Genomic DNA, 13,047 nt, shown 5'->3' with positions numbered 1-13,047 from the left:
CTTTAAAACCTGAAGACTTACTACAAGGCAGCAATAATCAAATGCTGTGGAATAATCCTCTTATACACTGTAAAGATTTGTAATTCAAATTGGTTTAATAACATACTGATTGGCTAGTAGCCAGGAAGGAAGTAAAGGGGGGTGGTGTCCAAACTAAGAATGCCAGGAAGGAGAAGGGCAGAGTCTGAGGAGTAACCACCAGATGCAGAGGGAGCAGGAGATGAATGTGCCATGCTAATAAAGGTACCGCCACATAGCAGAGTATAAATAAGGAATATGTGTTAACTTAAAATATAAGAGCTAGTTAGTAATAAGCCTGAGCTATTGGCCAAGCATTTATAATTTATATTCTGCTTCTGAGTTGATTATTTGGGGCCAGGTGGTATGGACATCCAATTACATATGGTGTTTGAACATGTGGCTGAAATTTTTACATAAAACCTGACAAAGCTTAATAAAGGATTCTAGCCAGGCAGTGGTGGTGCATGCCTTTAATCCCAGCACTCAGGAGGCAGAGCCAGGTGGATCTCTGTGAGTGTGAAGCCAGACTGGTCTACAGATCGAGATCCAGGACAGGCACCAAAACTACACAAAGAAACCCTGTCTCAAAAAACCAAAAAAAAAAAAAAAGATTCTAGACACACAAGAATGAAGTCAAGCATGGCTTCTTGGTAGTTACCTTTTCTCTGGTAGGCTCGGTTTACTGGGGGTGAGCAGAGGCATGGCGCCTTTAAGAGATGGCTTTCTGGCTCAGTGTTTGTGGAAAAACAGGTGGCTCTTTTAAGAGGTCCTCCTACCAAACACTTACATGGTGATTATGAGCAGTTGACAGCATGCTACTTGGTGGCGTCTTCTCAGAGTTGGGGTGGGAAAATGGCTCCCAGAGCTGGCAGTAAACATGCCTCCACCACGAGACTAGGGGAACGGAGTGGGAGGAGCCAGCAGCAGCACACCACCATCTAAGTTACACAGCAATTTTTTTTTTTTGTTCATGCAGACAGAAAAGGTTACAGATGAGGAGTAAGGACAGATTCAGACAAAAAGACCCTCTAAATGGGTTTAAAATATATGTAGGCTTGGGAGAGAAAAAGGTAAACAAAGTCCTTAAAAAAGAAATAGAATAATAAAAAGTGTAATAGGCCACATAAAGATGGAAAATACAGAGAGTCTGGATACAGTGCATTTACAATCAAGGCAGTGGGGTTCTGGGGGAACATGAATCATAGAAACCATAGAAGAAAACTGGCAGAAATAATTCTTTATGTTTACAATCAGTTCATTCCAAGGGAGAAAGAGTATTTATAACAAATGGTGCTGGGAGAACTGGATCTTCACATGTAAGAGGAGATCATTGCTTAGGATTCTAATCTCATCCCCCTGACACAAAATATGTTCCACATAGATCAAACACCTAAACATAAGAGCTGAAACCCTAGAGGAAATTTATGTAAAACATCAATATCTTTAGATTAGGCAATACTATTTTTAGACTGTCAATAAAGCCAACACACAAAAATAGAGCAAACTATCTGCAAGCAATATATGGTAAGAGACTTTTCTACAATGTATGAAGAACTTTCTATGCTGAGAAAACCAATACAGTTTAAAACTGGACAAAGGACTGGGCATGGTAGCCCATCCTTTAATCCCAGCACTCCAGGAGGCAGAGACAGGTTAATCTCTGTGAGTTCAAGGCCAGTGTGGTCTACAAAGCAAGTTCAGGACAGTCAGAGCTGTTATGCAGAGAAACCCTGTCTTGACAAACAAAACAAAAACAAAAACAAACAAAAACTGGACACAGGCAAGGACTCGACATTTCTCCAAAGATGATACACAAATGGCCAATGTGTACATGAAAAGGTGCTCAGTATCAGTGCTGTTAGAGAAACATAAAGAAACAGACTGAGGGCCGGGCGTTGGTGGCGCACGCCTTTAATCCCAGCACTCGGGAGGCAGAGGCAGGCGGATCTCTGTGAGTTCAAGGCCAGCCTGGGCTACCAAGTGAGCTCCAGGAAAGGCGCAAAGCTACACAGAAACCCTGTCTCGAAAAAAAAAACCAAAAAAAAAAAAAAAAAAAAAAAAAGAAACAGACTGAGGTACCACTTCAGCTCCCTCAAGGACAGGTAATAACAGGAGCTGTGGAAAAATTAGAACCCTCATACTCTGCTGGTGGGAGTGTCAAGTAGCACAGCCACTCTGGAAGACAGTCTGACTTTCTTTTTAAAAAAGATTATTTCATTATTTAACACACGCATGTGTGTGTGTGTGTGTGTGTGTGTGTGTGTGTGTGTGTGTGTGTGTGTGTACATGTATATGCAGGTAAGAAGGAATCAGATCCCCTGGAGATGGAGTTATAAGTTGTTTTGAATCACAGGATTTGGGTACTGGGAACTGAACTCTGGTATTTTCAAAGAGAAGTCTTAACTGCTGAGTCATTTCCTCAGCCCCTATCCTGGCTTTCTTTGACCATTAGATACAAAGTTACTGTATGACCCAGCAATTTTGTTTCTAGATATACCCTAGAAAAGTTAAAACATACATCCACCCCAAAACTTGTATGTGAATGGTTGCGGGAACATTCATACTAGCCCAAATGTGGAAATAACTAAATACTCATTTATTCATGAACGGATAATAAATGAAATGTGATATTTCTAATATGTAAGATTATTCAGTAACAAAAGGAGTGAAGTACTGGTGCATAATAGGACATGGGTGAACTTTCACAGGAGACCAGATATTATATAATCCCATTTCTACAAACTGTTTGGAATAGGTAAATTGATGAAGATGGGTTAGTGGCTGTCCAAGTAGTGTGGAAGAACTGAGGACAAAGAATGACTAGCAATGGGTGTGGTGTTTCTGTTTACAGATAACAAAAATATTCTAAAATGGATAACGGTGATAAGTACACAAGTCTGTGACTATATGAAACACCATTAAATCATATACTTTACTTTTATTATATGTGTGAGGGTGTTTTGTCTACCTGTATATCTGTTCACTATATGCATGCCTGGTGTCCAAGGGGGTCAGAAGAGGGTGTCAGGTCCTTGGAAATGGAAGTTACAGACATTTGTGAGCTAACATGTGGCTGGGAACTAAACCCAGGTCTTCTGTCAAGCAGCCAGTGTTTTTAACCACTGAGCCATCTCTCTAACACTTTCATTGGATTAATTATATAACATATGAGTTATTCTCAATGGAGCTGTTAGACAATATTTTGTTTGAACTTGTCATCTCTAACAATGAAATGAATGATCTTTCTCAATGTGCCAAATATATTCTTTTAATGAGTCTTATTATGCCAACACATACATGCACTTTTCCTTTCTTTTAAATTCTGATGTTTCGCTGCGCAGTCAGGAAACATCAGAATCCCAGCACTCGGGAGGCAGAGCCAGGAGGATCTCTGTGAGTTTGAGGCCAGCCTGGTCTACAGAGTGAGATCAAGGACAGGCACCAAAACAACACAGAGAAACCTTGTAACCTTGTCTCGAAAAAAAAAAAAAAATTCTAATGTTTCTAGTATCTTCCATTTTCCCCTTAGTCTTTTTATGATGTGTGCTCATTAGTGGTGTGTGGGCAGGAACAGAAAACATTTACCAATGGCTGCTTTATGTCTAAAACAAACTCTGACACTGATAACTTTCTTATGCATCTTCAGTCTTAGTTTTAAAAATTATTCTTTAATTACTTCGAACAACTAAAAAAAAGCAATGCTGATAAAAGAGCCTCAACCTCACGAGAAGCTCCCACCAACTCACCATCGAGGGGCAACGGTTTCATCAGGTCCTGCAGTTCCTTGTCTGTGAGCTCGATATCAAGGTTTGCCAGGACACTTGGTACATCGTCAGTCGAGATCTTCTCACCTGTCAGAAGAGATTTGATGAGCATCACAGTTCACACCATGCTTGATGTCTAATGGGAAGAGTTCCTTTATAATTAAAAATACCCTAGTTTTAAGGCCAAAGATTAAAGTAAAAAGAAAAAAAATTTAAGCTATTGCATCAATAACTTTGTTAAGCCAAATTTATCTTTACAATATAAATAAGTTTCTTTTACAGTGATTGAATAATAACTTCTAGACTGAAGCCGGATGAATTTATTACATTTATTTTTTAGTGTGTGTGTGTGTGTGTGTGTGTGTGTGCATGCTTATGTGTGGTATACACATGCCATGGTGCAGGTGTGGAGGCCAGAGGAGAACTTGCAAGAGCCAGTTTTCTCTTTTCCTGCAGAGCCATCTCATCAGGCCTAACTTAAGTTATAAAAAGATACTTATATACAACTTTCTTCAAAGATAATTTTATGTTTGTTTATTTGTGTCTTTATTTTTGAACAGGGTCTTCCTATGTATCCCATATTTGCCTCAGAGTTACATAGCTGAGACTTGATTTGAATTCAGGATCCTCTTGCCTCAGTCTCCAGAGCTCTGGGTTTATGGGTATACTTAGCCAAAAATATCATTTTGGTTTTGAAAAGAATTACAATGAATACAATGAGGACATTGACTTGATCATTTGAAAACTTCATTCAGGTTTGTTGTGTCTTTCTCTATTTTGTTTACAAAGAACCACTGAAGTAAATTATAATATCATAACAGACTATAGAATCTCATTCCAAACTACAGAGAATGTTAAAACATGGAGTTCTAGAGTCAAATATCGTTATCAAGTATGCAAAAACAGTAGAATTTATAAGTCAAACATTGAGTACTGAGAAACATTAGTGACTATAAAACGTTAATGTGGATAGCCCAAACCTCATTTTATAACTTTTCCACTCACCTGTATAGTCTTTCAGTTTTTCCATCAGTGTCTGTAGAGGAATTTTCTCATCAACTATAGGGAAGATTAAAACCACATTACGATGTAACCAAGACTATGGGACTCTGCGCACACGCACAGGAATGACTCTCATCACTTTGGGCACCACCCCATTGTCCACATACTTCAGAAACAGCCACTGTCCACAGAAACCCCATTGTCCACATACTTCAGAAACACACTTTCTAGTTTATCACCTCGTCTCTTCTCCTTTGACAAGCATCAAAAAGGAAGATTCTGGAGTGACATCAGCAAGATGGTCAACGTGAAAGGCCTAGCACTGTCTCCCGGGGCTTCCTCAAAAAGGATCCAAACTATATCTTGCCTGGTTTCTAAGGGGAGCCCTGGTGTACAGCACGGGAGGGGTGGAAATCTCAGGCTGGATGTGCTGGGAAAGGACAAAAGCATCCTGAATGTTACTCTACCTCCCTGGTCGCAAATAGTGTGGAGCTCAGTGGGAAAACGACAAACAGGCCTTCTGCAGCCTCATTACTACCAGAGACAGCAGAGTCTCTTGAGATACACCTCAGGAGGTTCCTGTCGGAGTCAGTGGTAGTGCTCATTAGCAGATTTTCATCAAAGCCTGAAGTTGGCACCATCCTTTCTTTCTGCTCCTAGTTCAAGATACAATCAGTCGCTTGCTCCCCCTCCCCCCCACAGCCACATTTACCATATGGAGCATATGTGGTGATACGACCAAGAGGTGTATCTATACCAATATCAGACTCTGAATCTCCAAAACTCTTAAGTCATCCAGACATCTATTTATTTCCTAAATAACTTGTACCAGGTATTTTGTAGCTGTGGTAGGAAGATAACTACTACCTTCTTCAATCAATAGATAGAATAATTAAATAGATAAAAAAAAAACAACCCATGATCCTCAATATACTCAAGAACATTCATGAAAATCCCACAATTTAATATTGCAACCAATGGGGAAATGAAAACTTTCCCACCAAGATTTATCACAAGACACCTGCATTCACTCTTATCACTTCTATTCAGCATAGCACTGAAGAGCTAGTAAGAGCAGACCAGAAAATAAATTAGAGGCATGGGAGGGAAGGGCGACATGAGGTGTCAGGCACAGACAGAAAACCATCACACAATTTACAAATACACATGAAGTATAAAAGAGTTCAACCTGGGAAATAAGAAGTACAATGCTGGCTAACGGGCTGGCCCAGGAGTAAAGTCGGGAAGATGTTGATCAAAGGGTAAACAGTTCAGCTAGACCAGAGAATGGTTCAAAATATCTACCGTACAACAGTTAGTATTCTATATTTGAATGTTTAGTAAGAACAGATTTTATGTGTACTCATCACAGAAATTAAATAATGAGTATGCTAGTCAGCTGGATGTAGCCATTCCACAATGTATCTACACATCTGAAAGAACACTCTGTAAATGATTCATTCAATTTCTTGTCACTTAAAATATCAAAAGTCTTAAAAAAAACTTAAAAGTTCAACAATGCAATTTCTGGCTTATAGTGGATCAGATTTGTTTATATTGAGAGAAAAGGTGACTAAGACATAGGTCTATCCTGAGAGTTTGAGCTCATAGTCAAAATGTGGAAGACTTATGTACTATGTGGTACTTGTGAAAGCAAAAATCTCATAAACCAAAGAATAATGTTTTATCTTTTTAGATAGGAAAGAGGCTGCTCATGTGCTAAAATACAATCAGGTGTTTTGCATGGTGCCCCCCACATGGCTCTTCTTGGCTCTCCCTTCTCCTTTGAAAAGGATATATAACACAAACAAACATATATACATACATACACTCAAAGGTTCTTTGAACTAAACTGTGGTATCATTATTTGAATGTATGTCCTCTTTAAAACTCACAAAGAGTTTATTTGCCATCTTAACACTATTAAAAGGTGGGATTAAAAACATCTCATTGGTATGTGTGTGCGCGCGCGCGTGCGCGTGTATGTGCCCGTTGGGCGGTCAGTGGACAACTCTGAGTTTTGATCCTCACATATCTTGTTTAAGATAGGATCTCTGTTTTAGCTGCTGCCTATGCCAGGCTGCCTGGCCCTTGAGCTGCTGGGGATTCCCATGCCACAGTAGAAGTGCTGGGATTGCAGTCATGCTACTGTGCCCCTTTTATCCAGGATCTGGGAATCTGAACCAAGGGCCTACTGCCTGCATTTGCTTTACCCACAGAGTCATTCCTTTAGCCTTGAAAGCAGGACTTTTAATAGGTTAGTCCATGAGGGCTCGACTGTGTAATGATACAGCAAGAAGCAGTCAGTGGATGCAGGAGCCTTAATCTAGGACTTCATAACTTCCCCAACTGAGAAAGTAAGGTTCTTTTCTTTAGAAATGATACACTCTATGTAAGTATATTACAGTGACATGAAGGGACTCTGATGTTTGATGTCGGTCAGATGCTCACCACCAACGTGTATGCTTTGATTCAGATCTCTAAGCTCCATATTTGAAAGTTTGACTCCCATGTTGCCCAGAACTGTGTTCAGGTTGTTGACATCGACTTTACCACCTAAAGAATGTAGCATAGAGAAGATTAAATGATGCCCACAGAGGCCTTCTTACATTTTATTGATACACATACCACATTGTGAGTTTTTTGAGCACCATGTCATTACTCACAGAGTGTGCATACTATTTTGGGATCATTATCTACTCACTAAAACCTATTCAGAGTCTATTATTTAATTAGGACGCACGCTACTTCCTTTGAGTCTTAACTTGAGGAACCTACACAGACCAAAGTTTAAAATGGCAACAAATATTCAGGGAAGTTTAGTTTATGGGTAGAAAACATTCTTTATTCTGAATAATACATAGGGCTGACTGTTATTGGCTGAAATCCTAATTTTACTTATACTTGCTGCTGATCAAATCCTTTGGATCACTGGTGATCATTTCTATAATTTTTGCAATGCAAACTTGAAATGTGGTATTTCCTTTCCCATGTGGAACTTCCTCTTGTAAAATGGAACACAGAGGAGACATTTGCCAACTGATACTCAGAGATGTCAGCGTCCAGCGCTCAAAATTGTCATGCTGACTACATAGATGTGAGGATCACAATTTTCTTTTCATTCTCAACACACTTCTCACTCACCTTTGAGAGACGTCATGGTGTCTAGTAACCTGTTCTTAAAGACCTTGTTATCGTCTACAAAAAAAAAGTGCAAATTTAAGGTAATGGTGAAATAATGTGGTAATTCACTAAAATTATTTCAGTAAGACTAAAATCTTATTGCTTGCCTTACAAAGTGCTCCATTAAAATACAATTTGAGATACTATTAGGGAAAGTTTAGAACATGGTGGAGTTACTGGAAAATTTAGTTTAAGTACAATTTGCTTGAGTGTGTGTGCATGTGTATGCATGTGTGTACATGCGTGCTTGTGTATGTGTGTATGTACATGTGTGTGTTTGTTCCATCTCACCTTTTTAAAAATCCTCCTCTAGGTTAACATAACCCTTTTCCTTCCTTAATCCCATAGTCACCTGTAGGTACCCAGGAGGTAAGGATAGCAGTGGACACTCCTTCCTTTGGACAGCAGAGTTCAACATGATGGGGATACTTCTTCCCAAATTAAAAGTTAAGAATTTTATAGGTACAAATTTTCCTCAAGAATAAGTTAATATTTTAATTTTTAAGAGATAGGTTTAAATTTCTTTAATCTTAGGAAATGGGGATAATTTTAGATGTTAAATTTTTTAAAGATTTATTTATTTATTATACAGAAGAGGGCACCAGATCTCATTACAGATGGTTGTGAGCCACCATGTGGTTGCTGGGAATTGAACTCAGGACCTCTGGAAGAGTAGTCGGTGCTCTTAACCTCTGAGCCATCTCTCCAGCCCATGTTAAATTTTTTTAAGTATTAAAAAGCCCAAATGCTCTAAAGTCATATTAGCATTTGAAATACTTACCATCAAAAGGGAGTTTTTCCATCACTTTTGAGAATTCTTTGTCTGAAAGCTCTATTCCTATTTTTGATAGAATGGGTTTCACATTTTTGATATCCACTTCTCCTCCTAAAAAATCAATACACAACTTGTACAACCAGTGTGGAAATCAGTATGGCGGTTTCTCAGAAAATTAGGAATCGAACTACCTCAAGACCCAGCCATCCCACTCTTGGGCATATTCCCAAGGAATGCTGATTCATACCATAAAGATACATACTCAGCTATGTTCATAGCAGCACTATTTGTAATAGCCAGAACCTGGAAACAACCTAGATGCCCATCAACGGAAGAATGGATGAAAAAAATGTGGTACATATACACAATGGAGTACTACTCAGCAGAGAAAAACGATGAAAGCATGAAATTTGCAGGCAAATGGATGGAACTAGAAAAAAATCATCCTGAGTGAGGTAACCCAAACCCAGAAAGACAGTTATGGTATGTACTTACTCATAAGTGGATTCTAGATATAAAATAAAGAACAATCAGACCACAACCCATAGAACCATGGAGGCTATATATATAGCATGGAGGTCCCTAGGACGACTGTGGCTTATAATAAATTTCGGTTTTACTCAATTATTGAAAAAAAATAGCCAAATGAATGGAAACATATGAACTATGAACCAAAGGCTGAGGGGCCCCCAGCTGGATCAGGCCCTCTGAATAGGTGAGACAGTTGATTGGCTTGATCAGTTTGGGAGGCAACTAGGCAGTGGGACCAAGTCCTGTGCTCATTGCATGAGTTGGCTGTTTGAAACCTGGAGCTTATGCAGGGACACTTGGCTCAGGCTGGGAGGAAGGGACTGGACCTCCCTGGACTGAGTCTACCAGGTTGATCACAGTCCTCGGGGGAGGCTTTGCCCTGGAGGAGGTGGGAATGGGGGGTGGGCTGGGGGTAAGGGGAGGGGGTGGGAGGGGGGAGAATAGGGGAACCCGTGGCTGATATGTAGAACTGAATGGTATTGTAAAATAAAATAAAAAAAAAAATCAATACACATCATTACATATACAAATATAGATTTTCATCTAATAATTCTAAATGGGGAAATAAATAATCTATGATACACTGCATGAGAAGGTACAGAATGGGAGCAGAGGTCAAACAGTTCTACAAGGGTACCTACTATTACAGTCAAAGAGATTTGATCCTAAATGCTAATAAAAAAAGCTGGAAAGATGACTCAGCATTTTCTGTTTTTGCAGAGGCCCAGAGTTTGATTCTCAGCTCACAACCACCTGTACCTCAGCTCCAGGGGCATCCAATGCCTCTAACTTCCTTAGGTACCTGAGCTCGGGAACACACACCCACATTCAGATGTACATACATACATACATACATACATATATCTATGTATATATATAATGTCAAGGTAACTTTGAATGCAGAGATTATCTGTTATGGAATATTCTTTTAAGATGTGTTACATTTGTTTATGCTGTGGGACATTTCTTTAATGATGCAAAGATGTGTTGCATTCTTTTTTTTTTCTTAAAAAATTTTTTTTTCATCGAGCAGTGAAGGCACATGCCTTTAATCCCAGCACTCAGGAGGCAGAAGCCAGGTAGATCTCTGTGAGTTTGAGGCCAGCCTGGTCTACAGAGCGAGATCCAGGACAGGCACCAAAACTACACACAGAAACCCTGTTTCGAAAAAAAAACCAAAAAAAATTTTTTTTCTTTCCTTTTACATAACAACCCCTGTTTTGCCTCCCTCCCCTTCTCCTGCTCCCCCACACCTATCCCCATCTCACCCTTATCCCCTCCTCATAGAGGGTAAGGCCTCCCTTGGTTAGTCAACACAGCATACCAAACTGGCATACCAAACTGGGGCTGGACCTAGCCCCTCCTCCTTGCATCAAGGCTGAACAAGGCATCACACCATAGGGAATGGACTCTAAAAAGCCAGTTTGTGTTACGTTCTTTTATGCTGCATTTGTTTAACTCTGTAAAGCTGTGTTACTTTGCTGTCTAAAACACCTGATTGGTCTAACAAAGAGCTGAACAGTCATTGGGTTGGCAGGAAAGTATAGACAGGGCTGGCAAGTAGGGAGAATAAATGGGAGGAGAAATCTGGGAGGATAAAGAAGGAGCAAGAAAAAGGACAGGAGGATGCTAGGATCCAGCCACCCAGCCACCCAGCCACCCAGCCACCCAGCCAGCCACAGAGGAAGAGTGAAAGTAAAATATACAAAAGTAAGAAAAAGAAAAAGCCCAGAGGCAAAAGGTAGATGGGATAATTTAAGTTAAGGAAAGCTGGCTAGCAACAAGCCAAGCTAAGGCTGGGCATTCATAAGTAATAATAAGACTCTGTGTGATTTATTTGGAAGCCAAAGAGTAAAAATCAACCAACAACCGATGTCCACACCATGCATCCCTTTCTTCAACTATAATACATGCAAATAGTTGCAAGGACTAAAGTGATATCTGCCAGTCCCATTGTTAGACGTTATAAGTTATCTGAAATATTTAGCACAGTTTTGTGGCAGCTATTATCTTACTAATATAGAAACTGGTTATTCTAAAATAAAGAGAGAAAAAATATATTGAAATGAAAAATATACCAGAAACAAGCAAAATGCCACTGATTTGATTTTCAATATTTAACAAATGAGGCAAATGTCATAATTAACATGACAGTTAAAGGATGATAAAATATACTGACTATAAACACTGAGCATCTGGGATTCACAATTGCCCACTCACCTGTAATGGTTCTAACTCTATCCATCACCTTTTTCAGATCAGCCTTCCCATCATCTATGAGAAAAGGCACAATGGAAAATAATACCATAAACATAGAAAAAGAAACAGGATATATTTGTGGTAAAAAACAACCAATAAAAATCTCCACCCTCTGAATTTTCCATTGACTTATTAAATTCCTGGACCTCAAGGAATTAATGTGATCTCCATTAAATGGGAATGTCACTTATACCTAAGAAACTGGGTCAGGACAAGTATATTTTCCATGGTGTTTCAGAAGCCATTATAAACAACTTTTGAAAACACTACTGGATTGACCTAGGATTCCAGTGATTTAAGTCCATGTATGAATAAACAGCGGAGGCAGGGGCTACTAACCTAGCCCCGTATGCTCTAGGATTCCTTCCTGGAGGACCAATGCTCAAACTATTTGATGTATTAGCATAGACTGTGAGAGATTCAGAAAGAACGAAGAAATTTTATATGGAAGAGAAGATGAATAAAGAAAAAAATCAAGGAACATAAAGATGTGGAACAACACAACTTAAGGAAAAGAAAATGGGACAAACTAAGCTGTTAGAGGCACAGAAGAAACTGGAAGGTATCCTGCACCATCATCCGAACCTCAGATTTCACAAACTGAGGAACGGTGGAAGGATGGGCCTGTTGACCTCTCTACAACCTTTCATATCACTATAATTTGTGTGTGAGTGCATGTGTGTGCATATTCACACGTGTGTGTGTGCATGCATGTGTGACAGAGTCTCATTATGTAGCTCTAGCCGGCCTGAAACTCACTATGTAGATGAGGCTAGCCTTGAACTCACGGAGGTCTGTCTGCCTCAGCCTCAGTCTTCTGAGTGCTGGGATTAAAGGCATTTTAGCAATTCTTTTAGAAACAGATAGATTATGCTGATTTTGTTTTGGTGTAATAAAGATCCAAGTTTTATTCTTGTTTTAATATTAGCTTCTTCTCCAATTTTTCTAACATGTATCTGTCATCAGTTACACCCAATTTAGCATGTATTTTATGACACAAAGATAAGAAGATGCCTGGGGGGATCTGTAGTACTCACCATCCACTGGGAGGTCTTCTGACAGCTTTGCAAATTCTTCTTCATTGAGTTTGATTCCCAGTCTTTTTAGGAAACCGTCCAGGTTATTTACCTGAACCTTTCCCTCTTAGGAAAAAAGATATGAGGTAATAAGAAGGTGAACTTTACCAACGCCTTCTATATGCAAACTCGTTATTAGTACCTTTAATGATTTTAACTGGTTTTGACTGTACCAACTTACTAAGTTGAAACTATGTTTTCAAGAATTCCATTTTCTGTATAGGTTTTTATTTTTTTCTTCTGTGTTTTGACTTGAACCCAGAGCCTCACACACATGCTAAGCAAGAAGCTCTACCACTGAGTCACACCCACAGCTTTTCTGTGTAGTTTTGGGATAGTATTTGTCAGAGAGAACCCTGCATAATTGCAAAGCTGAAGTGAGGTTTCAGTCACCCCCCTCTGTGAGCGCATGGGGCCAGGTGGGCTTTCTATTTAC

At 39.5% G+C, this 13,047-nt stretch overlaps 1 protein-coding gene across 1 annotated transcript in view; it reads right to left on the bottom strand.

The window, feature by feature from the left end:
* The window catches only part of Efcab3 (EF-hand calcium binding domain 3), a 419,664-nt gene that overhangs the window by 165,485 nt on the left and 241,132 nt on the right, over positions 1 to 13,047 (bottom strand). Inside the window, exons 107-113 of the mRNA XM_076543522.1 lie at positions 12,573 to 12,677; positions 11,497 to 11,550; positions 8,752 to 8,856; positions 7,932 to 7,985; positions 7,239 to 7,343; positions 4,791 to 4,844; positions 3,768 to 3,872 (exon numbers count right to left, since the gene is read on the bottom strand). Coding sequence (XP_076399637.1) covers positions 3,768 to 3,872; positions 4,791 to 4,844; positions 7,239 to 7,343; positions 7,932 to 7,985; positions 8,752 to 8,856; positions 11,497 to 11,550; positions 12,573 to 12,677 — 582 coding nt within the window. The remainder of the gene's footprint in view (positions 1 to 3,767; positions 3,873 to 4,790; positions 4,845 to 7,238; positions 7,344 to 7,931; positions 7,986 to 8,751; positions 8,857 to 11,496; positions 11,551 to 12,572; positions 12,678 to 13,047) is intronic.

The sequence above is a fragment of the Peromyscus maniculatus genome, chromosome 8 (assembly GCF_049852395.1).
Source record: "Peromyscus maniculatus bairdii isolate BWxNUB_F1_BW_parent chromosome 8, HU_Pman_BW_mat_3.1, whole genome shotgun sequence".
Taxonomy (NCBI): domain Eukaryota; kingdom Metazoa; phylum Chordata; class Mammalia; order Rodentia; family Cricetidae; genus Peromyscus; species Peromyscus maniculatus.
The sequence above is the reverse complement of the archived record's forward strand: the minus strand, read 5'-3'. Positions and strand labels throughout refer to the sequence as shown.